Source organism: Lissotriton vulgaris, chromosome 5 (genome assembly GCF_964263255.1).
Source record: "Lissotriton vulgaris chromosome 5, aLisVul1.2, whole genome shotgun sequence".
Classification (NCBI taxonomy): domain Eukaryota; kingdom Metazoa; phylum Chordata; class Amphibia; order Caudata; family Salamandridae; genus Lissotriton; species Lissotriton vulgaris.
Window position 1 is genome coordinate 1,948,136,193 of NC_141693.1, and position 27,044 is coordinate 1,948,163,236.

At 50.0% G+C, this 27,044-nt stretch overlaps 1 protein-coding gene across 1 annotated transcript in view; it reads left to right on the forward strand.

The window, feature by feature from the left end:
* Positions 1-27,044, forward strand: part of PRRC2A (proline rich coiled-coil 2A) — a 1,005,169-nt gene that overhangs the window by 941,223 nt on the left and 36,902 nt on the right. The window contains exon 22 of the mRNA XM_086919885.1: positions 15,997-16,063. Coding sequence (XP_086776011.1) covers positions 15,997-16,063 — 67 coding nt within the window. The remainder of the gene's footprint in view (positions 1-15,996; positions 16,064-27,044) is intronic.

Genomic DNA, 27,044 nt, shown 5'->3' on the forward strand with positions numbered 1-27,044 from the left:
AAGATCCGAGCACATTCTACAAGATCTGTGGCTTCTTCAACAGCCCTCTTCGCGGAGGTGCAGATTAAGGATATTTGCAGAGCTGCTACCTGGAGCAGCGTTCACACCTTTACCAAGCATTACTGGTTGGAATCTCTGCAACAAGATGATGCGGCAGTAGGACAGGCTGTCCTGAGGAACCTCTTCCACTGATGGTGAGCTTTCCTTTCTTTCCCACCTTCCGTCTTTCACATTTTGTATCTTATGTCATGTTGCCTGTTGCTATAATTTATGATGCAAAATGTATTACCTTGCCAACTGCTTGCTACTCTGATACAAAGCATGGGAATCTATGAAAGTTCCAATACTGGGGTAAGAAAACAAGTTACTTACCTGTAACTTTAGTTCCCCAGTATTGGTAACTTTCATAGATTCCCATGCTCCCACCCTCCTCCCTGAGGAAAGCTCAGCCTACAACAGATGTGGTGTCTAAGTACACAACGGCTACGAAAATCTGAGGCTCTGAGGTTCTTTCAGGAAGGTTCTACGGGTTGAGGCACTTTTGATTGGCTGATGGCCAAAGTTTGGTCTCTTTTACACAAAGAGGGTGATATGCTACAAAAGGGAATGAGGCCTAGGCCTTTTTAGGTCTCGTAGACCTATTGCTGCCAAGTTGCCTCTGAAGCGACCTACACAGGTGGACGAGCGCCGATATCCCAGCGTGAACGCGCACGCCCAGCCCCAGGAGCCGTGCACATCTCCGATCTCAGTCAGCCATGCCTCTCTCAGTTCTCAGTTGCGCGCACACACACACACTCTCTCTGCATACACACACGCAGGCACACACACACTGCATACACACACGCAGGCACACACACACTGCATACACACACCCTCACCCCCCGCCCCCCAACCTACTCACGGGCTCACGCGCACACACACACACAGTCACACACGCGCATCCACACACTCGAAGTGCCCATCTCCTGTCTCGCTAGTCTGATGCACCAAAAACACAGTATTTACACGTCTCCCCCTACTCACCGGGCTGACTCAGGAGTCCCACGCTGCTCTCGAGGCCGGTCTTTCCTCCTCAGGTGTGCAGGGTTAGCGGCTCGGGCTCGGCAACAGCAGGCGACGCAGAAGGTGATGACGAGCTCCCTAGACGTCCGATGTGCATGCTCACGGCACATGGAAACGCGCACAGCGTGACTTGCTCCCGTACAGCTGAGGTGCATGCTCACGTCGTTATCCTTCGCTTGTTTCTGCTTGTATTTATTTCATTTTGCGGCCGCTAATGCTTGTGCGGCCGCCAATGCTTGTTACCTGAAATGAGGAGAGAGCCCGCCGCAGCAGAGCCGTCCCGCTGAAAGCTCCAGCCAGCGTAGGACGCTCCCTCCGCAGCTGCGTGTCTCAGGCATTTCGAGCAGCAGGTGAGTCCAGCTCTGATTTAATCACCCTTGTTTGAATTGTATTTAATTTTTACTTTCATTAACATACTATGTGTTAATTTCATTTAATCTCAGAGACCTCTCAAATGGTGTAGTTCTTTGAAGGATTCTCTCATGTCCTGCAAAACTGTCCAGCGATCTAAAACACTGTTAGTCCTTGAAAGAGACTAATCGCAAGATCGCTAATGTTTACAGCTCTGTCCCCTAGTTTTTTGCAGCCGCAGACCACGGTAACAGCTGACTAACTTCTTCACAGCAATAAAATAAGAGAACAGCATGTGTACTGTAGTGAACAGACGCAGTTTATTTCATTTTAAAACCCGACTTACTGCATGTTTACTTAGCCGATGGGGTTCAGAAGAGGCCTCTCACAGTTCACTGTCGGTTTCGTTTTGAGTCAGCCTGTTGACGAGCACAGCGTCGGAGCACAGGTAAAGTCCGCGCTATATAATGCTTTTTTAGGTCGAGCTACAGGTCGCTAGTAGCACCCACCTTGTTTAGATTGTAGACAAAAATTAGTTCACTGGCAGGACTTCCCTTCTGATATGGCCTCTGTTTATTAAGAGCCGACTCGCTGAGCCCCTGATAACAAAAGGAATTGGAGAGCGATGTTGATGGACTGCTGCTGGTAAGAGTTATGCCTTATTGGCCAACATTTTAATGTTGTTTTACTAGAGCAACAATGCAATTAATCCGAAGAACCTAAAATAACTATATTGTAATGCGTGGTTGTGTAGGCAGTTGTCGAAAAAGTACATTTATCAGTTCTCAGATTAAAAAATTGCAAAATAGTTGAGCTTAGCAAGAGGAAAAAAAAAGCCTGAACCTGTAATCTTTCCAGAGGATTATTAAACACGGAAACAGAGTGGCTGGCTGTTCTCTGAAATGCAAGGGGACTTTACACTTTTATAACCTGCAACTTCAACTGAAATTAAATAGAATGAGGCAGTGCTTAAAATGATCGGTCGTTTTTAGAGTAACCCTGACTCTATGTGCTGGTCGGTTGCAGTGTCTGTTGCTTTTCTAATGCCACCTGTAATGCACGTGTAATTTAGGGGATTTTTCTGCAGCAAAACCTATTGTAAGTAATGTGTTCACAGTTACCAGGGCTCGGCAGTTTTTCTCTGCTGCCTGGCAAATGTGCACTGCTGTCCCATAATCTTGTACCAAACGTGGTTCGACATTTACCCTGACAGGTGCCAAACTGACATTCCGCACCCATTGGTCAGTTGGTGCAAAAGTAATTTTGGCAGTAGTTCCCAGCTCCATTGTTAATGCAGAATTGGTTAGCACTGTGTGATCCTGCTCCTGTTCTTTCACTTGTCTGTAGTCCTCTATAATGCTCAGGAACCCTTCTAACACGCTTATTGTGCCCACTGCCAGTGCTTTTATGGAGATATAGAAGTGCAGGTACTCACTAGTTAGAATACCTGTGAAGTGCAAGTACTCTACCACTACATTTATCGCAGCAGGTTGACACGTGCAGGCACTCACTAGTTGGAATACCTGTGAAGTGCAAGTACTCTACCACTACATTTATCACAGCAGGTTGAGAAGTGCAGGCACTCTCCCTTTCAAATTAAACCAGTGCAGGTACTCCATACCAGACAGTACCTGCTCACCTAAAGCACATCCTACAGCTGTTAAACTCCAGCGAGAAGCAAACGCCTCTCTTTCATTCTTGGGTAGAATAGGTGATGTCGGATATGCACCTTTTGCCGTTTTTTGTATGTGTTTTATTTTAGCTACATGACCCGGCACGCAGGTTGAACCAGGCATTTTGGAACCAGATTCACTCCTCCAAATCTAACCAGCTCTGCTGCAGGCTGTTTTCTGGGAGCACCAGGTTATACCAGTTGAAATGGATGTATAACATGTGTTTGGGTTTAATGTGTGGATTTGTCAGTTGGTCTGATCATTTTCCAGAAAGAGATGATCCGTTAAACAAAAGTAGTCTATTCTAACTTGGTGCACAGAAGAGCTTTGCTCATGCAGCTCAAAATGCAACCTATTGACATTGTTTTGAGGTGTAGGAATTCCTTGTATCCATAACGTCCTTAATCGTACTGTCCATAACCTTGTTCGCAATCTAATAAGGGCTCGCAACACATTTTGCATCGTTTTTCCAGAACAACCCTTGCCACCTGGAGACGCAGGTGGTAGTTCTGGTCGGTTTTCTGTGTCTCGCTTTCTTCTCAGTTGTACTCCGTGCACATCTCAGTTGTACTCCGTGCAGAAACCCAGAGGCTTGGCAGTTGGCACAATGGCATGTGTGCCTTCTTTATTTAATGTCTTTTATGTTCGTTTTACACATCTTGATGTCGCCTTTCACATAAAGGGACTTTTCTTTTCTCTGAGCTTGGTGCACTTTCCATTCCAGTGTCGAAGACAATCACTAAATGTCGACACAAAATGGCAGCATTTTTCGTTTAGTGCAAACAAGTGTCTAATGTAAAGTGTATATTTTGTTTTAAGCAATCGCAGGTATTTGTATCTGGTATTGTTGCCCTTTTATGTTTTTGCTATGAAATAATTAAAAATAAGCAACTGATTATGTTTGCTTTCGGCTAAATAGGCGTATTCGCCTTCTGTCGGGGGAACTAGTGCCACAAACTATTTATCTACTTACACTAGAATATTCCTTTGTCTGCCCCAGGAAAGCAGTACTCATTCTTCCTTTACTTGAATATAGTTTTATTTACTTGATCTAATTGAATCATGATGTACTGCCCTTTTTGTGACAGTCTCATTCTACATGTGTACTGCACGTTTATTCCAATATATGGAATCACTGTACGTGTGAGTGTGTGTGTTTCCTTTTTGTGAGTTTGTGTCTTCCTGACATAGCATCCTTTCCTTCACACTAGTGTTCCACCTTCATCACACACTTCAATGGTCTTGCCACCGCACATCTGCCTAATGCCACCGCACATATTCTCCCTTACAATACTTTCCTCTCTTTCATGTATCACCCCACCCTGCCCCACTCCCTCTTTTCCGTGTGACCACATTTTTCCTTTGCCGTCCCCAAAGCTGCTCCACTTCATCATCGCCTTTCGCACACTTACATTTGCAAATCACACCACCATTGTTTACACATCTGTTTTCGCCCACCCAACATTTTATCCTACCTGAACACACCCGTACTTTACTACACTATACACCCTAATCTCTCACTAGATCCTAACTAAGCACACTCTGCACTAACACATGTATAATGACATTTCCTGTCATTCCAGATAGTCTTTTCAAATATGTGTTTATACCAGCCTGGTAGTAAAATCCTCCTGGGCACCATTGTTACCAACAGCAAAGGTGTTTTATTTTTCTACTGTGGATATATAGCATTACAATATTCAATTTTGTCTAATTAAAATGGGTACTGTTTCTTTTATTAATCAATCCATGCTCCTCAGCCTTGATGTTGACCCTCTAGGAGCTTCGTTACGAGGCAAAAAGATTTTCATTCTTCAATATGTAGATAATATAGATCATACTCTCAATCTCTTTAGAATTAATGAGTCTGAAAATTATTTTAGAAAAAGCTTATGAATTTATCTCGTCCTTCCCCCATGAAATAAACCCTCCAAAAAACCTCATCAATCTCCTACCCCTCCTCTCACAAATGGTTAAAATTGCTCTCACTTTTATTGGTTTAATTCTCCATATGACTTATCTGGATTATTGACCAAAAATGAAGAGTCCGCATAATTCCAAAATCGACAAAACGACTTATAAACAAATGCACTTCTAAACATGTGTACAGTAATTGAAGCTGTCCTATCTCCACAGGGCCTACAGTCGCTGGCAGCTTTCAGCGATGATAACCTGTCATCAATAGCCGCCCCGGAGCAGGGAAAATACGGCCCAGCGCCGGAGCAATGGACCCACATGTCCGACTCCATGCGCTGCTTGTCTCGCCCCGATACCCACTATTTTGGCAATAATGTGATCTCCTGTATTTCTTGACGCCCCTCTATCCATTCCCGGCAGTCCCAATATTGTGCCTCCTCCAGTTTATCCTATGGTGTTTGTTTGCCACCATGAAAGGCTCACCGAGCACAGAAGGATGAAAGTCTGACTCAACCCAGTCGGGATTAAAACTTGTGGCATGCAGTTGTGATATTTAGATGTTGAAAACGTGATGGTATTGACACCTTAGGATTTCCCCCATTTTTTTAAATTCATTTCGTGTAAATACCCACAAAAAAGTCAGTTTATACTGACTTTTTTGTTTGATGCACATAAGTCTTTCAGCACACGAGTGACATTTTTGCCTGAAGGACAGATGTCAAGGAGGCAGGCCGTAGCCACAAAAGTGGTTCCCATTGTCCAATGTCGGAAATATGTTAAGGAAGCAGAACGGGTCGTTGTTTTTTAATTTTTTTATTTACATGCTAATAATGGCTGGCCCGCTTAATGAGACACGCAGCTCACCCAACTCGAAACAAGCATTTGCAATGCAATAGATCTCGCATTTATGCAAGTTTGAGCTGTTGCCATTGTAAATGACAATGCCTTTTATTTATGTATTGGTTTTTAAATTTTAAATAAAAAGCATGGACAATTACAATGCCAATAGCTAAAACTTGTCATTCCTTTCCTCCACATATTGTTGTCACTTAGCGCCCCAAGGCGGATTTAGGACTTATGCACGCTATATTAGCACACCACGTAACATCATATTGTCCCTTCTCGCCATGCTATGCACCACCAAGCCCAGGTGTTCATTTATACACCAATTCAAAGTTTGAAAAAAAATTGATGCAACGCATTGTCATACACAATGCCAATAACTCAAACTTTAATGCTGCGAGACCTATTGCATTGTAAATGCTTGTTTCCTTTTCTTTTGTACCTACAGCTATGGTATTTTTGTTACCGAGACTCCCATTCCGACGACGGGGAATGATACAAAGCATGAGAATCTATGAAAGTTACCAATACTGGGTACTGGGGAACTAAAGTTACAGGTAAGTAACTTGTTTTCTTATAGCTGTTCCATGATAACGCTATACCATATACTCTTAAGTGCATTATAATCCTCGCGGTTATTGCTAACTTTGGCATAGCATTATCAAAACATGTTGTGTAAGGTGTCATACGCTTTCGAATACTACCCCCTTGCCAGTTCTGGCGACGGGGGTAGCATTCCACCCTTCTAGAGAGATAAGACATGTATGTAACTCGAACCCCGGTTAAAGTTAACCCGAGCCTCCGCATCACAAAATGGATGCTGCTGCCACAGACACAAGTCAGACCTTCTGCTGCTGGGAGTCCTTCCAGCAACGGAGGCCTGGACAAAGGATTTCCTGCCTGGGGAGGTGCCAGCACCACCCTGTGAGAAGTTGGCCTGATATATAATGTTCACTATTCTAGTGAGCACTTTGTATCAGTCCAAACAACCCTTATTGATGATTGGTTGTAAGTCAACCTTATAGACCAGCTATCCTAGTAGCATGGATACGAGCAGTCTTCGGGCTAAACTCTAGAGGGCGTGTTAAGCCAGCTGTTATACCATCACATATACCCCTTGAACACCAAGTGAAAGGACACCACACAAGTGTTATGAAAATAAACAGTGTATTTATTTAGATCACAACAGCTGTGTACTCTTTATGAGGACAGGGTACTAAGCACACAACAAAACTCTTACGAAAATACTTCAAGTTGCACAATTTACACAAATGCCCGAGGGGGGGCACGAAAAACCATATACTACAAAAGTGGAATGCGAAATTACTAGCAGGTGAGTACTGAACTAATAGGCTTTGGAATCGCTAGGACTGGACTACTGAACCTTCAGATTACTAGCAGGAGGCCTAGGGGACTCGGGTGCAGAGTGTGCACTCGGATGCGGGACAAAGTCTATGGATGCTAGATTTCGTAAAGTTAGTGATATCGGACGAATCCGACTAGGTAGAGCTGAAACGAAAAAGGATCTGGACCCTTGGATAGTGAGGCTATGCTGGGGCACCGAAATGCCGAAGTTACCTAGCCCAGGGGCTGCGGCTGCATAGGTCTGGAAAGACGTCGGGAATCCTCGTTGCAGTCTATGGAGCCTGAAAGAAGAAGTTGCTGGCAGACGACCAGTGAAGAGATTCGGATGGATCCAAGCCTGGATCGAAGATGGAAGACACCTGTAAGCAGAGGGGACCAAGTTCTGAATCACTAGCCAGTGATTAGATGGGCACCAGGATGGCACTGGATGGAGTCACCTCGACCAGGTGAGTGGGCGACGCTGTGCTCTGCAGTCTCACGGACCAGGAGGGTGACTACTCCTTAGCCACAAGGGAGAAATCTTGAGAAGAAGTCGAGAGTTCCTTTCATAGAAAGTAGTTTAAGGATTCAAAGATGATCTAATTTGGAAGGGGGCCCGCTCCTATCTTTATACTAGGAAAAAGGGCTGGCACGCGACTAGGTCCTGCCCATGGGTGGGACCAGGAAGGGGGGGTGGTTACACCCCTCTCCCATGCCGGACTTTCCCCAGCTCAGGGGCTGGTGTGCCCCTGGAACTGGTTCTAGCCGGCAGATGCATAGTGAGCACCGGGGTGCCACTTGCAGTCACCTTCCTCTAAAGCCCTGCCTACCCAGGATACACAAAACCCTGTCTGGGATGGTGCTAGCACCGCCCCTGACAGGAAACCCTTTGTCCAAGCTCCCCTCGCTGGAAGGACTCCCAGCTGCAGGGGGTCAGACTTGTGTCTGTGGTGGCAGCATCCATTTTGTGATGCTGAGGCTTGAGTTAACTTTCACTGGGGTTCACAGTTACATACATGTCGTGTCCCTCTAGAAGGGTGGAATGCTAACCCCGTCGCCAGAATTGGCGAGGGGTTAGTATTCCAATTCGTATGACACCTTACTCGACAGGTTTTGATAAAGCGATACCAAAGATAGCATTTAACCGCGAGGATTATAATGCACTTAAGAGTATATGGTATGCGTGATCATGGAACAGCTATTAGGACTTGGTTCCGCAAGCTGCAAACGGGCTCAGCTCATGCCAGAGCACCATCTCACACGATTCCAAGCACTCTGCCTTCATGATTGTCAAGGCCTGCCATAGGAGTGACTGATAGGAATCTGTGTGTCCATTTTAGGGTTAGATATAGGCATACTATATCTAAAGCAAAGGGTGATTACACCACCTTGCCCCAGCTGTCGTGCAGCCAGTTGTGTCGGATTTAGATGGCCAGCCAGGGATGGCATAATACATGCTGCAGCCCCTGGTAGGCCCTGGGTACACCTATGACCTGAGTTACAGGGTCTGATAAGGTGGCCCAGTACCAATTGGATATGTACCTAAGGTACATGGAATCCATTTTACAGAGAGAGCAGTAGGCCTGGGGTTCTGATTGGCAGGGTCCCAGGCCAACTAAGTCGGAAAACCAGCAAAACGCCAGGCAAAAAGTTGGGGACAACCATAGTCAGGTATCCACCTTCCTACACACCCCAGACAGGACTTTGTGTATCCAGATACGCAGGGCTGAAAAGACTAAGACATGCCTGGGGCACACAAGGTGTCCCTGTGCATACCCCGGTTCAAACCAGTTGCTGGGGCACTCCAGCCCTAGCTCTGGCGCGAAACCGGACAAAGGATAAGGGGTGTAACTACCCACCTTCCTGGTCCCACCCATGGGAGGGACCTAGTCACAGTACAGTCCCCTTTAGCAGAATAAAGGTAGGAGCGGGTCCCATTCCAAATTAGATTATCCTGAATTGAAACTACAAAGAAGAAACTCTGGACTTTGACATTCTGCTCCACAGAAGACTGAAGAAAATCTCCCTTGTGGCCAAGGAGTGACCACACTGCATCTGCAGGCACCATCAAGTGTCCTAGCGGTTCACTTTGTCATCCTTCCTGGTGGAACCAGACTTAAGAGCCCGACGAGACCCGGACTTCCAGACCTCTCTGACCTCAACTCACATCTGCAGCACAGCTGAGATCCGTTGGTGCGACAAGACACGTGGGACTGGCCATCTTGGAGAAACTGCACTTCGCTTCCAGCACGACTTCAGAGGCACCCTCGAGTAAGTGCTTTGGGGGATTGAGAACCCCCAGCCCCGAGCAGCTCCTGCACCGAAGACCAACCCTCCAGCATCCACGAGATCTGCGTGGGGCCCTTTTGCTTGGTTGCTGATCGACGCCTTGTCTGGTCACTTGCCGGCTGGCTAGTGGCCTCCTAGACGACGATCCTTGAAATCTACACCGCTGGTCTGGTTGCTCCAGACTGGCCCTTGCTTCCTTCCAAAAGAGAAGCACCCCGGACCCTCCTGGTCCGCACCAGACGCCATCTTCACTCACCGCGTGGGTTGCCTTTGCCAAGGCCTATTGACTCCGATTCCGGAACAGACACCGCCGACAGCGAGAGCCTGCGTGGGACAGCTCGTGCCTCCATCCTGGTCGTCGAAGACACCTCCTGGTTCACGTGGCTGCGGGGTCAAGCGTCCACTCTTCACCTGATCGCGACAACAGCATCTGGTTCCTTCCTGGTTCCACTCCGGTCACTGGCTAGTGACTGTGAACATTGTCCCCTCTGCTTTCAGGTCTCCATCTTCCTTGATCAACCCTTGGATCACTCCGGACATCTTCCTCCTGGTCGCCTGCAGCATCTTTCTCCAAGGCTCCATTGACTTCAACGCGGAAACCCGACACACTTTCACACCAATACACCCGCAGCCCGTGGGTGAGGTAACGAGAGCATTTCGGTGCTAATAGGTAGATTGACTCTCCTAGTGTCCAGGTATCCTGTAGTTTCGGTCTCAACCAGTCGGAACTGTCTTTACTTACCTTTTTCGTAATTTATTCATGCCCATTGACTTTGCATTGAAACCAGCGTGTGTGTTCTAACACTGCACACTCATCCCGTGGGCCTCCTGCTCCTTACCTAAGGTTAGGGTAGTGTAGCCCCAGCGATTCTACAGCCTCTGGGAATCCTCATTTCTTCTATCGATTTACTTATACCATTTACTTAGTATATGGTTTGCCATGCCCCTAGGGCACCATTGTAATTTGAGCGACTTACTGTATTTTTCTTAAGAGTTTTGTTATGTGCTTAGCCCTCTGATCTCATAAAGAGTTCAGAGGTGTTTGTTAGTAATAAATATATTGTTTATTTTCATAACAACCTGTGAGGTGTCCTTTCATCTGGTATTCAAGGGGTTATATGTGGTAAAACAGCTGGCTTCACATGCCAAAAGAGATCCTAAGACTGCTCTGTCCATGCTACCATTAGGATAGCTGGTCTATAAGGTTGACTTACAACCAATCGCCATAAGGGTTGTTTGAACTGATACAAGGTGATCACTAGAACTAGTGAGCATCATATATCAGGCCAACTTCTCACAACTAGGATAGTCAGTCCCTACAGGAGCACCGAAGTACTCGCGTTACCCCACCCACAGGAAGCGGGTGCATAGGTGTGAAGATGTGTCGGGTTTCGCCGTTGAAGCCCGACTATGAAGTAGTGTGGCTCACTGGTTAGAGGCGGCAGACCCGAGAGCAGAGGACGGCCCGGGACCAGGGTTCGATTCCCGGCGCGGCAGGTTTATGGACCAGGGTCAGCGGACTCGATAATTCTCTCGCCTCGGTGCCCACTCTGATCAGCGATCACACTCGGCAACTCTGGGCATTAGCTTGCCTCATCTTCACTAACGGCCCCACCAGACCGCCGGGGATGCCTGGTCTCACCCTGGAGATACCCATTAAGGGACCATCTCTCAGGGAAGCCAGGAAGGGTTTCGCAGCGGTCGAAGCGCCTTGGGACCCTACGGGTAAGTAGTGCGCTATATAAATGCCAATACATTTACATTTACATTTACATATGGAGCCTTGGAGAAAAGATGCTGCAGGCGACCAGGAGGAAGATGTCCGGGTGGATCCAAGGGTGGATCGAGGATGAAGATTACCTGAAAGCAGAGGGGTTAGGGTCTGGGTCACTAGCCAGTGACCGGGTGGAACCAGGAAGGAACCAGACATTGTCGAGGAGCAATCAGGTGCTGTCGTGAAGCTTGTTGTTGCAGCCACGCGGACCAGGAGGCGTCGAGGACGACCAGGTGCTGGAGAGGAGCTGTCCCACGAAGGTTCTCGCAGATGGAGGGGTCGGCTTCAAGATCGGAGCCAACAAGCCTAAACAAAGGCAACCCACGCAGGATACACAAAAGGCTTCTGGTGCAGACAAGGAGGGTCTGTGGTACTTCACCTCTTCAGGGAAGCAAGGGCCAGTCGGGAGCAACCAGACCAGCGGTGGATTTTTAAAAGGATCGTCGCCACAGGGCTACTAGCCAACTGGCCAGCAACCGGACAACGCGTCAAGCAGAACACAAGCCGAAGGACCCCACGCAGATCTCGTAGAGTTGTGGAGGGCTGATCTTCGGTGCAGGTGGAGCTCGGTGTCCGGGCATCTCAGTCCCCAGTGCACAGATTCGAGGATGCCTCAAGAGCTGTGCTGTTAGCAAGTTGAAGACTTTCCAAGTTGCCTGGTTTCACGGGTTCCGACGCCTTCCACGGAGCTCAGCTGTGCTGGAGTCGTGCAGTGGGGGTCAGAGAGGTCCGGGGCTCGAGGTCTTGTCAGGTTCTGTGCTCGGGTTCCGATGGGAACGAGGACAAAGCAAGCCGTCGAGTTGCTGGATGGTGCCTGGTTGCCCCGGGTGGTCACTCCTTAGCCACAAGGGAGATTCTTCAGTCTACAGCTCAGGTGAATGTCGAAGGGTCCAGAGTTTCGTCTCAAGTCGATTCCGGGATTAATCTAAAGTCTCCTGGGTCCGCTCCTACCTTTATACAACTAAAGGGGGCTGGTTTGCTCACTAGGTCCCTCCTATGGGTGGGACCAGGAAGTGGGGGGGGTTAAACTCCCTTTCCTTTGTCCAGTTTCGCGCCAAAGCTGGGGCTGGAGTGCCCTAGCAACCGGTTTGAACTGGGGTATGCATGAAGCACCTAGTGTGCTCCAGGCAGTGTCTCAATCTAGTCAGCCCTCCCTGTCCTGTCCCAATACACATCCTCCTGTCTGGGGTGCTGCTCGCACCTCCCCAAGCAGGAAACCTATTGTCCAAACCTCCATGACTGGAAGGACTCCCAGCAGCAGGAGGTCAGACTTGTGTCTGTGGCAGCAGCATCCATTTTGTGATGCTGGGGCTCTGGTTAACTTTAACCGGGATAGTCAGAACTAACATGTCTTCTCCCTCTAGAAGGTTGGAATGCCACCCCCGTCGCCAGAATTGGCGAGGGGGTAGTATTCCAAAGCGTACGACACCTTTCACTGCATGTTTGGATAAAGCCAAACCAAAGTTAGCTTTTAACCGCAAGGTTCATAATGCACTTAAGAGCATATGGTATGGCAATATCATAGAACAGCTATAAGGACATGGTTCCGAAAGCTGCAGACAGGCTCAGCTCATGCTAGAGCACAATCTCACATATAACCAAGCACTCTGCCTCCAGGATTGTTAAGGCCTGCCATCGGAGTGACTTATAGGTTACTATGTGTCTATATGTAAGTAGGTGTAGGAATACTACACCTAAGCAAGGGGTGGTTACACGACCTTGCCCCAGCTGAGTGATCAGCCAGTTGTGTCTATTTGAGTGGCCAGCCAGGGGTAGCATAATACATGCTGCAGCCCCTGGTAGGCCTTGGTTACACCTATGCCCTGAGTACCTACGGTACACTTCTACAGGGGCCGACAAGGGGAACCAATTCCCAATTTTGGATGTACCTACAGTACATACTAAATTTAGAGAGTGCATCTGGGCTGTGAATCTGATTAGCAGCCCACAACCACATCTAAGTCGAAAACCAGTAAAGCAAAAGCAAAAAGTGGGGGTGACCATAGGAAGCAGACCCTACTCTCCTACAACTTTGATGAGGATAGCCCTGGAAGAGAACTAGGATTACAGGCAAGTAACTTATCCATATCTTCATATGCCTGTTGGGATAAGTTTGTGGCCTGCTACTTTGCTAAATGAATGCACCCACTCCCAGCTAAACTGCCCAAAGTTCTCTGTTTATTCTTAATTTATTTTTTGGGCCCTCGTCAGCAATCCCTTACTATGGGCAATGCTAAAGGGTACCTGTTGACCTTTTTACGGTTGCCAGGCCAGCCATCATTATTTAAATCCTTTTTTGTAATGGTTTTCATTAAATCGTTACAACATGTGTTCCTTCCTTCTCCATTTGTTATGTCCAGTTCAGGCTTTCATTTGGTCCTCATCTTCCTCATTTGCTTGTCTGTTGGCCTCCTTCATAGTTGTTCTCACAGGCTACATCGGCTTAACCAGTCAGCATGATGCAGGCTCTTTCTGTTAAACCGCCCTACACCACATTCTATCTGGACAAACTGGTTCAGTAGACTTGAGCCTCCTTCCTTCCAAAGTTGGTGACTCCTTTTAATGTTAGTTAGAATATCGCCCTTTTTAGCATTCCTTGCTCTGCCTCGCCATTCTAAGGCGGAAGAAAGCTTTACCGTTTGGATCTAAAAAGAAGTCGTAGTTTCTACATTGATCATAGTAGAGCACACAGGGTGGACAATCTGCTCTTTATCTGGTACACTGGAGCAAGCAAAGGCCATCCAGAAGAGGGACATCCCACACTGGATTCTACTTTGCATCAAGATCTGGTACACATTGGCCATAACGCAGCTTCTTGAGGGCTTTCAAGCTCTCATTCTGCCAGGGCTGATATTGGTACCACTGTGTTGGCCTGCAGGTAGTCTATTCTCGACATAATGTGGTTGTCGCTCAATTTGTGAACCAGACACTATTGCCTGGACACTGAATAGGGGCCCTGCTACAACCGGTAGCAGTGATAGGACCTTTGGGCATTCACTTTGGGGAAACGCGATCGATTGACGCATATCGGATTTCCCCTACTAACCATGTACGGCTGCAGGTATATATGATGGACGCAACCGGATGGCTTGATGTGCGTCTACCATGAGATTTTAATCTGGAACCCCAACAGCTGTGAAGAAGTTCCCTGAAATTTTTCTGGGGCAACAAAACATCTTGGCGGCGTAATTAATTATGGTTTGATTGGAACCATTTTTAGTTTTGGAAGCTAGCAGCACCATATAAAGGTAGTTTCAGCTAGGTAGCTTCACCAAGTTTTAGTTGTGAGGATTGCTCTGTCAATATCCTCATGTGGTCCATTGGGTATACATGCTAGTAACATGTTTTGACACTTAGGTTTTGTGTTTTGCCTGATTTCATGGGTTAAGGTTTTTGTCAAACAACACACACACATATGTTTCTTTAAACAGGAAAGGTGGTAACCGATGATAAGTGGACTTGCTGACGAGTACCAGCTGGCAGTCCCCTTGGTGTTACGACCGTGAGGTGCCTCCTTTCCTTTTCCACACTTTTTTCTTGCTCATTGGGGGGGATATGATGGTATAAACAATGTTAGACTTTGGATACACCACAGCCTAGGGATCTAATGAGGTCCACGAGGGAGTGACAAAGTTTTTGATGACCCCTTCATTGCTGGATATACAGTGTTCGGTGTAGTGTCTGGTGATCAGGCCTATCGTTGAGTAGTAACACGTTGAGTGGGGGGCGGCCTGATCCCCTTTTCTTATCCCTGTGGCTCCTATTGTTTGGATGACTATTGCCTGGACAGCCAGATCTGCTCTATTCCTGAGGACTTTTTAGTACAAGTCCTTTAACAGAGCCACCACTCGGGTGGAATTGTTTGGGTATCTCTTCAAAAGGCAGGGCGGCTGCGTTTAAAAGTCTATATCGGAAAAACAAGTTATTTACCTTAGTTACCTTCGGTAAAGCTCTATTTGGTAGAGACTCTAACTTCAGATTCCTCACTGACCCTCCCATCTCCTGGTTCGGTGTACGGGTATCCGTATAAAAAGATCCCAATTTTCAGATTCTGCATATTGTTCACAAATCTTATTGGCTGTGCATCTGCAGGGGGAAGAATCTAGAAAGAAACAGATGCCTGCGCGCATGGGTAGCTCCTAGTGGCCTGCATATGTCACATCAGGAGTGTAATAATTATTGAGCTGCTGCGCTGGCACCTCCTACCGTCATGCAGGACTACTGCAGAAGATTTTACAGATCCAGTCTGATGCTTGTGAAAGTATTCAAAAGGTGAGGAATCTGTGGTACGGTGGAGTTTCTCCCAAAAAGGGCATTGGTAAGTGGCTTATTCTTTCATGCTGAAGGAAAGAATGTCCGCAGTGTAAAGCACCATTGATTTGTAAAACTTTGGAATGGGAGAAGACCATACAGAATCTTCCAATGTTTCATGGTATTTTAATTTTGTCCTTCGCAGCTAAAAAGGCCCGTTTCTCAAAACATCTCTGGTCATTTCTGATTGCTAGGTCTTTTCTTGATAGTCCTTCACTCTTTCTCATTAGATGTGTTAAAAAGGCTTACATAGGTGGTTTATGCTGGTTAGCCTGATTTCGATCTCTTTTGCTGCCTGCATATCCAAATAAATCCTTTATTCCATTCATAGTGGTTACTGTGTTGATGGATGTTGTGCTTGTGTGAGTGCCACTTACCAAGGCTGATCTAGGTTCCTGAATTGTTCAACTATTTACTTTGGTGTTATTTCAGGTTAAAGTCACCAGGTACCAGCTATGGTGGTGTTTTCAGAGCCCAACGATTCGATGTGTATCAGCAGGTAAGGAAAGGCTGAATCCACCGGTGCCTCATTTATGTCAAAGTATGACAAGTGAATTCTAAATGTTCTTGCACTGTTAAAATACTGTCTGGTTTTCTTGTAAGTCCTTAACTCTGCTACTCAGTTTTGTTTGTGAATACTGGGAGCTAGTTTCCAGACTGGCACTGTAGAAAAGTGGGTTTCTGTTGCAGTTCTCCCTTCTACCCCACACACACACTTTTTTCCAGACTACGGATGCACGTTAACTTGATGTGCCCTGGGTCCCTGACAATCAGATTTCCAGGCCCTGTGTTCTTCCCCCAAAACTAACCTAATTGGCATCTCTGGCCACAGGTTAGCCTTTGGTGAATGGTACCACAGGTACCCAGGGCAGACCCCTAAGGGCTGCAGCACTTACTGTGCCACCCTTAGAAGCCCTGGAAGCGCACACACACACACACACTGCCTTTGAGAGTGCATCTTTGACCCTGGGGGATCCTTGAGTCTACCCCCAGAACCTCAACTCCCACTACCAAATACTTACCTCAAAATCGATAACACTATGTTCGAGGCATATGGGCTGCAGACCACACACTATTGCATAGATCACCATCTGGTGGTGGGCCCGGATGATTACACTTTGTTGTTGTCTTGGAAGAATCTTTGTATGTTGGATGACTCCTCCTGTAGATCGTAGCACGCATGGGCATCAACTCCATCTTCAGATTGCTTTTTTCCGTCATTGGGCTCAGATGTGTTTATCGTTCGGTATCGTTACTGATCTCTTTTCGATTTCCAGTCCTTCATCATACCATCGGTATCGTCTTCGACAGTGTAGGAGAGTAGGGTCTGCAATCCTATGGTCACCCCAGATTTTTGCTTTTTGCTTCACTGGTTTACGACTTTCCCTGGCTGTGGGCCTGCTAATCAGATTCACAGCCTAGCTGTTCTCTCTCTAAATTAACATCTATGCACTTTAGGTGCATTTACCAATTGGTATTAGGTCACTCTTGTAAGTCCTTGTACAGTGTACCATAGGTACCCAGGGCATAAGTTGAACCCAAGGCCTACCAGGAGCTGCAGCATGTATTATGCCACCCCTGGCTGGCCATCCAAATCTGACACAACTGGCTGATCAATCAGCTGAGCAAGGTGGTGCAATCACCCTTTGCTTTAGATATAGTATACCTATATCTAAACCTACAATGGACACATATACTCCTATAAGTCACTCCTATGGCAGGCCTTAACAATCCTGGAGGCAGAGTGCTTGGCATTATGTGAGATAGTGCTCTGGCATGAGCTGAGCCAGTCTGCAGCTTTCGGAACCAAGTCCTTTAGCTGTTTCCATGATAACGCTATACCATATACTCTTAAGTGCATTATAATCCTTGCGGTTACTGCTAACTTTGGCATAGCATTATCAAAACATGTCGAGTAAGGTGTCATACGAATTGGAATACTACCCCCTCGCCAGTTCTGGCGACGGGGTTAGTATTCCAACCTTCTAGAGGGACACGACATGTATGTAACTGTGAACCCCGGTTAAAGTTAACTCGAGCCTCAGCATCACAAAATGGATGCTGCCACCACAGACACAAGTCTGACCTCCTGCTGCTGGGAGTCCTTCCAGCTAGGAGGCTTGGACAAAGGGTTTCCTGCCTTGGGAGGTGCTAGCACCACCCCAGACAGGATTTTGTGTATTAGGTAGGACAGGCCTGAAAGGAATGAGACATGCCTGGGGCACACGAGGTGCCCTGTGCATACACCGGTTCAAACCATTTGCTGGGGCACTCCAGCCCCAGCTCTGGCGCGAAACCGGACAAAGGATAGGGGGTGTAACCACCCCCCTTCCTGGTCCCACCCATAGGAGGGACCTAGTCATAGTACAGCCCCCTTTAGGAGAATAAAGGTAGGAGCTGGTCTCATTCCAGATTAGATTAATCCTGATTTGAAACACTACAAGAAGAAACTCTGGACTTCGACGTTCTGCTCCACAGAAGACTGAAGAAATCTCCTTTGTGGCCAAGGAGTGACCACTCTGCACAAGCAGGCACCATCAAGCGTTCCAGCGGTTCACTTTGTCGTCTTCCCGAGTGGATCCAGACTTCTGAGCCCGACGAGACCCGGACTCCCAGACCTCTCCGACCTCTACCTACATCTGCAGCACAGCTGAGATCCGTGGGTGCGACGAGACACGTGGGACCGGCCATCTTGGAGAAACTGCACTTCGCTTCCAGCACGACTTCAGAGGCATCCTCGACGAAGTGCTTTGGGGATTGAGAAGCCCAAGCCCCGAGCAGCTCCTGCACAGAAGATCAGCCGTCCAGCATCCACGAGATCTGCTTGGGGCCCTTTTGTTTGATTGCTGCTTGACGCGTTGTCTGGTCACTTGCCGGCTGGCTAGTGGCCTCCTAGACGACGATCCTTGAAAACCACACCGCTGGTCTGGTTGCTCCAGACTGGCCCTTGCTTCCCTGCAAAGGAGAAGCACCCCGGACCCTCCTGGTCCGCACCAGACGCCTTTTCCACTCACCGCATGGGTTGCTTTTGCCAAGGCCTGTTGACGTCGAATCCGGAACCAACACCGCCGACAGCGATAGCCTGCGTGGGACAGCTCGTGCCTCCATCCTGGTCGTCCAAGACACCACCTGGTCCACGTGGCTGCAGAGTCAAGCCTCCACTCTTAACCTGATCGCGACGACAGCATCTGGTTCCTTCCTGGTTCCTTTCCAGTCACTGGCAAGTGACTGTGAACATTGTCCCCTCTGCTTTCAGGACTTCATCTTCTTAGATCCACCCTTGGATCACTCCAGACATCTTCCTTCTGGCCGCTGCAGCATCTTTTCTTCCAGGCTCCATAGACTTCAACGCGGAAACCCGACACACTTTGACACCTATGCACCCGCAGCCTGTGGATGAGGTAACAAGAGCATTTCGGTGCTCAAGGGTAGATTGACTCTCCTAGGGTCCAGATTTCCAGTCGTTTTAGTCCTAGCTATTCGGAACTGTCTAATACTTACCTTTTCGTAATTTGTACTGTCCATTGACTTTGTTACGCATCTCGTGTGTGAGTTCACACTCTGCACACGCATCCTGTTGGCCTCCTATTACTTACCCAGGTTAGGATACTGTAGTCCCAGCGATCCTACAGCCTCTGGACAGCTCCATTCCTTCTATCGATTTCCTTATACCATTTACTTAGTATATGGTTTGTCGTGCCCCTAGGGCACCATTGTAATTTGTGCAACTTAACGTATTTTTCTTAAGAGTCTTGTCATGTGCTTAGCCCTCTGATCTCATAAAGAGTTCAGAGGTGTATGTTAGTTGATAAATATCTTGTTTATTTTCATAACTACCTGTGTGGTGTCCTTTCATTTGGTATTCAAGGGGTTATATGTGGTAAAACAGCTGGCTTCACATGCCAAAAGAGTTTAGCCTAATACTGCTTTGTCCATGCTACCATTAGGATAGCTGGTCTATAAGGATGACTTACAACCAATCACCATAAGGGTTGTTTGGACTGATACAAGGTGATCACTAGAACCAATGAGCATCATATATCAGGCCAACTTCTCACATTGGTGGCAGCGGTGGGATTTGAGCTTGCTGTTGTTTTTACCAAATATATTCTTGAGATATCATTTGAAAGATAACATAAGGTACCATAGGTACATATAACAAGCTTAGAAATACTCGGAGTTGTACTGAACCAGCTGTTGTAGTTGAAAGGGAGTAGCACACCCGGACTACAACTCTTAGCAAGGGATCAGTAGGAAAACCCATAGTGTAGGTAAGTCCACCACTTACACCTCACTAGAAAGCATGTCTATCACAGGAGAGAACACAATGGCTCCCCTGTGATTAGTGACCCTCCACAGGTCCTTTCCAGATATGCAGCCCTCCTCTTCCAGGAGATGAGACAGTTGTGTACCTCCAGAAAACTGAAACAGGGTTCTAACCCTACCCTTCCTTTTCTGGTAGGTCTCTTAGAGACATATGATGCTAGAAGTGCTTCTAATCCAGGCCCCTCTGATCCTACAGATGGAAGCATGCCCCCCCTAGAAGGTGACCCGGAGTCTAACCTCCCTGAAACAGAAGATGTAGATGGGGAGTCCTCTGATGGAGAGGTAGACAATGGTAAGGCTATAGTCAGCAGAGTTACCAGGGCCAACTTAAGCCTACATGAGAATATAACTGGGTGAGCTCCAGGCCCATCCACAAGCATGCCTAACCTTGGGAATAGACAAGCTAGGTCTCACTCCAGAGGCTCTAACAGATCTATTCACACCCATGTATCTCCGGCATCTTCTCAGAGAGGGATGACTTCACCTCAGTAAGTGATAGATTCCTTACCTTAGAATATCCCCAGGCGTCAGACTGGATCCCGAAACTTTTGCGTAGCAGTACCCTTGCGCGTCGGTAGGCGTCGTCTGCGGCTCCGCGTTCGTCGTCGGCGCCGTGATGACGTCGTCTGAGTAATTAGACGCCGCCTTCCGCGTGCTGACGTCAGTTCTTCTTTTTTTCCGCGCCAGCCAGCGCAGATCTGGAAAGAGCAGTTCCCTAGTCACTTTTTGACTAACTTTTGGTGATCTTTTTATCCAATTCGAAGTCTGTACGACTCCGACGGTGCCTGTAGGGATGTACGGATTCAAGCATTGCGACGAGTGCGACCGTAGCATGTCGGTCACGGATCCCCCCCGCCTGTGCCTGACGTGTTTAAGCGTCGACGAGGCCTGCCCCGACTGTCGGGCCCTTTCGAGGAAGGCCAGGCGGGAGCGGTCCCGCAGGCGCCTCGAACTCCGGCAGTCGGCCCCGCGCCATGTGAGGTCCCGGTCCCAGTCCCACGGGAGGTCGAGGGACAGGTCGTGGGGACGGAGCCGTCACAGCTCCGGGAGTCGGCACCACTCCTCCGGGTCCAAGTCGTCAGGTAAGAAACATAAGAAGTCGAAGAGACATCATCGCTCGTCTGACACCCCGCGACGCTCGCACGATGCGGCCGGGGGTTCGGGTGAAACCGCCCACGCGGCTCCTCGGGAGTCGCGGGCGCCGCGTTCGGCCCCATAACCCCCGGTCCCTGGGCTGAACACGACGCCGGAGGAGATTGAGCGTTTCTTCATGGCCATGAGGTCCCTTTCTCCTCCGACGGGTTCCGCGGCGCCTTCGGGCCCAGCGAACCCGTCTGGGGGCCCTAGTGGGTCGGGGGCTTCGACCCCGCCGCCGTGGGGTGCTTCGGCCCCGACGCCGCCGATGCCTTCATGCCCAGCTCCGCAGGGCCCCACAATCCAGACTCCGCCGGTGCCCTCGGGCCTGGCGCCGCAAGGTACAGCGGCCCCGGCGTCGTCGCCGCCTTCGGGCCCGGCGCCGCTGGACCTTCCTCCGGCGATGGATAGTCACTGGTGGACCTTACGACCCTCCCGGCGTCGGTCCATGTGGTGTCCCCTCCGGCGTCGTCCTTGGGCGGCGCCGTCCCCGATGCCTCCTTTCAATCGGTTCCGACATCAGTACGACGCCTATCGGCGCCGATCTCGACGCCGTTTGGAGATTTTAGTTTATATGAACCGACCTCATTCACTTACGACCCTGAATCTCAGGAGATGAGGGATGAGGAGGATTGGGAGGGGTCTGAGGACCCTCTGGCCAGGAAGTGCCAGTCTAACATGGACTGGGCAGGAGATCTTGGGGTGGCCAGTGGCCTGGACACCTCTCCAGACACTGGATTTGTCTCTCCTCCTACCGTGGCTTCGGAGGAGGGAGCTACCTATGGTGTGGTGTTGATGAGGGCTGCCAAGGCCTTGGGCCTTGAGCTCCCCGTCGCGGCCGTGAGGACTAACCTCCTCACTGAGGTACTTAAGCCGCAGTCATGCTCCATGGAGCCTCTGCTGCAGTTTAATGAGGCCTTGACGGACGTTCTTTTGGGCACTTGGTCCAGGCCCGCTACAGGTTCGCCTGTAGATAGGAACATGGCCAGACGCCACCGCCCGGCTCCGGGCGACCCATGTTTCCACCCCACCCCCGAGAGTCAGGTCATCCAGGCCTCTAACTCCCAGACTGCCTTCCCGACGGCCCCACCGGACAGGGAGTCCAAGAGGTACGAGAACTATGGTAAGAAGATCTTCTCGTCCCTTTGCTTGGGACTGCGGTCTTCCAACACTGCATGCCTCTTGGGCCGTTACACCCACTCTCTGTGGGAAACGGTGGCGGAAGTGCTGCCAGAGTGTCCGTTGGAGGTACGGGCCAAACTCGGCCAAGCCCTAGTGGAGGGCCGGGACGCAGCCAAGCATTCAATCAGGTGTGGACTGGATACTACTGACTCGCTGGGGAGAGCGATGGCTACGACGGTGGCGATACGACGCCACGCATGGCTGAGGTCCGCCAACTTTTCGACAGACATCCAAAACACCCTCATGGACATGCCGTTCGATGGCCGTCGCCTCTTTGGGGACAAGGCAGACCACGCCTTTGAGCGCTTTTAGGACTCCAGGGCTACGGCCAAGTCCTTGGGCCTCTCGGCCCCGCGCCAGCAAATGGGTGCCTTTCGCTCCTTTCATGGCCAAGGAAGGGGCGTCCCCACATGTGCCGCCAGCCACTCGCAGCAAACCGTCGTCCAGCGCTGCGGCGGCCGTGGAAACCGCCGTGGAGGCGGTCGGGGGAACAAGCGGAGTCAGTCCACACCTGCCCCCGCGGCATCCGCCTCTAAAACCCTCCTAGTCCGTGCTTTTCGGCCCATGTGACGCCAGTGGGAGGCAGGGTTCGCCATCACCACTCTCACTGGCGCACAGTCACTTCGGACAGGTGGGTGCTCCAGATCGTCCGAAGGGGCTACTCCCTCCCCTTCGAGAAGACCCCTCAAGCCATGCCCCCGCAACACCACCGCGTATCGGGAGATCATTTGCGGCTCCTGCAGGAGGAAGTTTCGGCCCTCTTGGCCAAGGGGGCCATCGAGCGCGTTCCTGGGCCAAGAAGTAGGACGTGGTTGCTACTCCCACTACTTCCTGGTACCCAAGAAGGGCAAAGGGGGCCTGCGCCTATCTTGGATCTGAGGAACGTCAACGGCTTCCTCCGGAAGGAGAAGTTCAAAATGCTGACACTGGCTCAGGTCTTGACTGCCCTAGACCCAGGAGACTGGATGGTAGCGTTGGACTTGCAGGACGCATATTTCCACATCCCCGTCCTGCCTGCCCACCGGCGTTACCTGCGGTTCACGGTAGGCCTCGAGCACTTTCAGTTTACCGTGCTCCCCTTCGGCCTTACCAGAGCCCCGCGGGTGTTAACGAAGGTGATGGCGGTGGTCGCAGCTCATCTGCGCAGGTTAGGGGTCTCAGTCTTCCCCTACCTAGACGACTGGTTGTTGAAGGCGAGCTCGCCCCAGACAGTCGTCAGCCACCTCCAGACTACGGCGGATCTCCTGCACCAGCTGGGATTTTCCATCAATGTGCCGAAGTCACACCTGTGCCCCTCTCAGAAGCTCCTTTTCATCGGAGCGGTTCTCGACTCGGCGCAGTTTCGGGTTTACCCGCCTGAACAGCGGGTTCGGGATATACAGGCTCTGATTCCGATCTTCGGGCCGTTATCCCGAGTTTCGGTCAGGTTGACGCTGCGGCTTCTGGGGCTGATGGCCTCCTGCATCCTTCTGGTGCATCACGCACGGTGGCGGATGCGGGCTCTGCAGTGGGACCTGAAGTTTCAGTGGGCCCAGCACCGGGGCAACCTGTCCGACCATGTCCTGATCTCGGAGGGCACTGCGAGACAGCTGCAGTGGTGGCTCATGGACCGCGATTGGGTCAACGGCAGATCCCTCTCCCTTCCCCAACCGGAGCACGTAGTTATGACGGACGCGTCCATCCAGGGCTGGGGAGGCCACTTGGGAGAGGCGGAGATCAGAGGACTCTGGTCTCCGGCGGAATCCCGGCTCCATATCAATCTATTGGAGCTGCGGACGATTCGTCTGGCACTGAAAGCATTCCTCCCGTCTGTCCGAGGGAGTGCAGTGCAGGTGTTCACGGACAACACCACCGCCATGTGGTACTGCAACAAACAGGGCGGGGTGGGGTCGTGGACCCTTTGCCAGGAGGCTCTGCGCCTCTTGCAATGGCTGGTGTGAGAAGTTGGCCTGATATATAATGTTCACTATTCTAGTGAGCACTTTGTATCAGTCCAAACAACCCTTATTGATGATCGGTTGTAAGTCAACCTTATAGACCAGCTATCCTAGTAGCATGGAAACGAGCAGTCTTCAGGCTAAACTCTAGAGGGCGTGTTAAGCCAGCTGTTATACCATCACATATACCCCTTGAACACCAAGTGAAAGGACACCACACAAGTGTTATGAAAATAAACAGTGTATTTATTTAGATCACAACAGCCCTGTACTCTTTATGACAGGGTACTAAGCACACAACAAAACTCTTACGAAAATACTTTAAGTTGCACAATTTACACAAATGCCCGAGGGGCACGAAAAACCATATACTCTAAAAGTGGAATGCGAAATTACTAGCAGGTAAGTACTGTACTAATAGGCTTTGGAATCGCTAGGACTTGACTACTGAACCTTCAGATTACTAGCAGGAGGCCTAGGGGACTCGGGTGCAGAGTGTGCACTCTCACGCGGGATGCGGGACAAAGTCTATGGATGCTAGAATTTACAAAGTTAGTGATATCGGACGAATCCAACTAGGTAGAGCTGAAACGAAAAAGGATCTGGACCCTTGGATAGTGAGGCTATGCTGGGGCACCGAAATGCCGAAGTTACCTAGCCCAGGGGCTGCGGCTGCATAGGTCTGGAAAGACGTCGGGAATCCTCGTTGCAGTCTATGGAGCCTGAAAGAAGAAGTTGCTGGCAGGCGACCAGTGAAGAGATTCGGATGGATCCAAGCCTGCATCGGAGATGGAAGACACCTGTATCAGAGGGGACCAAGTTCTGAATCACTAGCCAGTGATTAGGTGGGCACCAGGATGGCACCGGATGGAGTCACCTCGACCAGGTGAGTGGGCGACGCTGGGTTCTGCAGTCTCACGGACCAGGAGGCGTTGTCGGTGACCAGGATGGAGGTGCGAGCTGGCCCACGATGGTATCTGCTGTCGACGTCGCTGGACCCAGGATTGGGGCAACAAGTCTTGGCAAATGCAAGTCCACGCGGTGGACTCAAAATGGCGTCTGGAGTGGACCAGGAGGGTCCGGGGTGCTCTTCTTTTGGAGGGGAGCAAGAGCCAGTCTGGAGCAACCAGACCAGCAGCGTTGATGTCGTCGTTCGTCGTCGGGAAGGCCACAAGCCAGCGGGCTAGTAGCCAGACAACGCGGTGAGCAGCAAAAAGCAGAAGGGCCCCACGCAGATCTGGTGGATGCTGGAGGGCTGAACTTCGGTGCTGGAGCTGCTCAGGGTTGGGGCTTCTCGGACCCCAAAGCACTCACTCGAGGATCCCTCGGCGGTCGTGCTGGGCAAGCGTCGTGCAGTCTTGAAGATGGCCGGTCCCCCGAGGTCTCGTCGGACCCACGGATCTCAGCTGAGCTGTAGATGTAGGTAGAGGTCAGAGGTGCCAGGGAAGCTGTGTCTCGTCGTGCTGGTCAGTCGGATTCCGGAGGAAGGACGTGCAGCAAACCGCAGTGTTCTTGGATGGTGCCTGCGGGTGCAGGGTGACTGCTCCTTAGTCACAAGGGAGAAATCTTGAGAAGTCGAGAGTTCCTTTCGTAGAAAGTAGTTTCAGGAATCAAAGATGATCTAATTTGGAAGGGGGCTCGCTCCTATCTTTATACTAGGAAAAGGGGCTGGCACGCGACTAGGTCCTGCCCATGGGTGGGACCAGGGAGGGGGGTGGTTACACCCCTCTCCCATGCCGGACTTTCCCCAGCTCAGGGGCTGGTGTGCCCCTGGAACTGGTTCTAGCCGGCAGATGCATAGTGAGCACCGGGGTGCCACTTGCAGTCACCTTCCTCTAAAGCCCTGTCTACCCAGGATACACAAAACCCTGTCTGGGATGGTGCTAGCACCGCCCCTGACAGGAAACCCTTTGTCCAAGCTCCCCTCGCTGGAAGGACTCCCAGCTGCAGGGGGTCAGACTTGTGTCTGTGGTGGCAGCATCCATTTTGTGATGCTGAGGCTTGAGTTAACTTTGACCGGGGTTCACAGTCACATACATGTCGTGTCCCTCTAGAAGGGTGAAATGCTAACCCCGTCGCCAGAATCGGCGAGGGGGTAGTATTCCAATTCGTATGACACCTTACTCGACATGTTTTGATAAAGCGATACCAGAGTTGGCATATAGCCGCGAGGATTATAATGCACTTAAGAGTATATGGTACGCGTTATCATAGAACAGCTATTAGGACTTGGTTCCGCAAGCTGCAAACGGGCGCAGCTCATGCCAGAGCACCGTCTCACACGATTCCAAGCACTCTGCCTTCAGGATTGTCAAGGCCTGCCATAGGAGTGACTGATAGGAATCTGTGTGTTCATTCTAGGGTTAGATATAGGTATACTATATCTAAAGCAAAGGGTGATTACACCACCTTGCCCCAGCTGTCGTGCAGCCAGTTGTGTCAGATTTACATGGCCAGCCAGGGGTGGCATAATACATGCTGCAGCCCCTGGTAGGCCCTGGGTACACCTATGCCCTGAGTTACAGGTTCTGATAAGGTGGCCCAGTACCAATTGGATATGTACCTAAGGTACATGGAATCCATTTTACAGAGAGAGCAGTAGGCCTGGGGTCCTGATTGGCAGGGTCCCAGGCCAACTAAGTAGGAAAACCAGCAAAACACCAGGCAAAAAGTTGGGGGTAACCATAGTCAGGTATCCACCTTCCTACACCTGGAACATCAGGGCGTGACTCTGGTGGTTCAACACCTGGCAGGTTCTCTGAACGCCAGGGCGGACGAACTCAGCCGCCGGTGCTCGATGGATCACGAATGGCGTCTGAACTCGGACGTGGCGCAAGGCCTCTTTCTGCGATGGGGAGAGCCTTGGTTAGATCTATTCACCACCGAAGAGAACTCGCAATG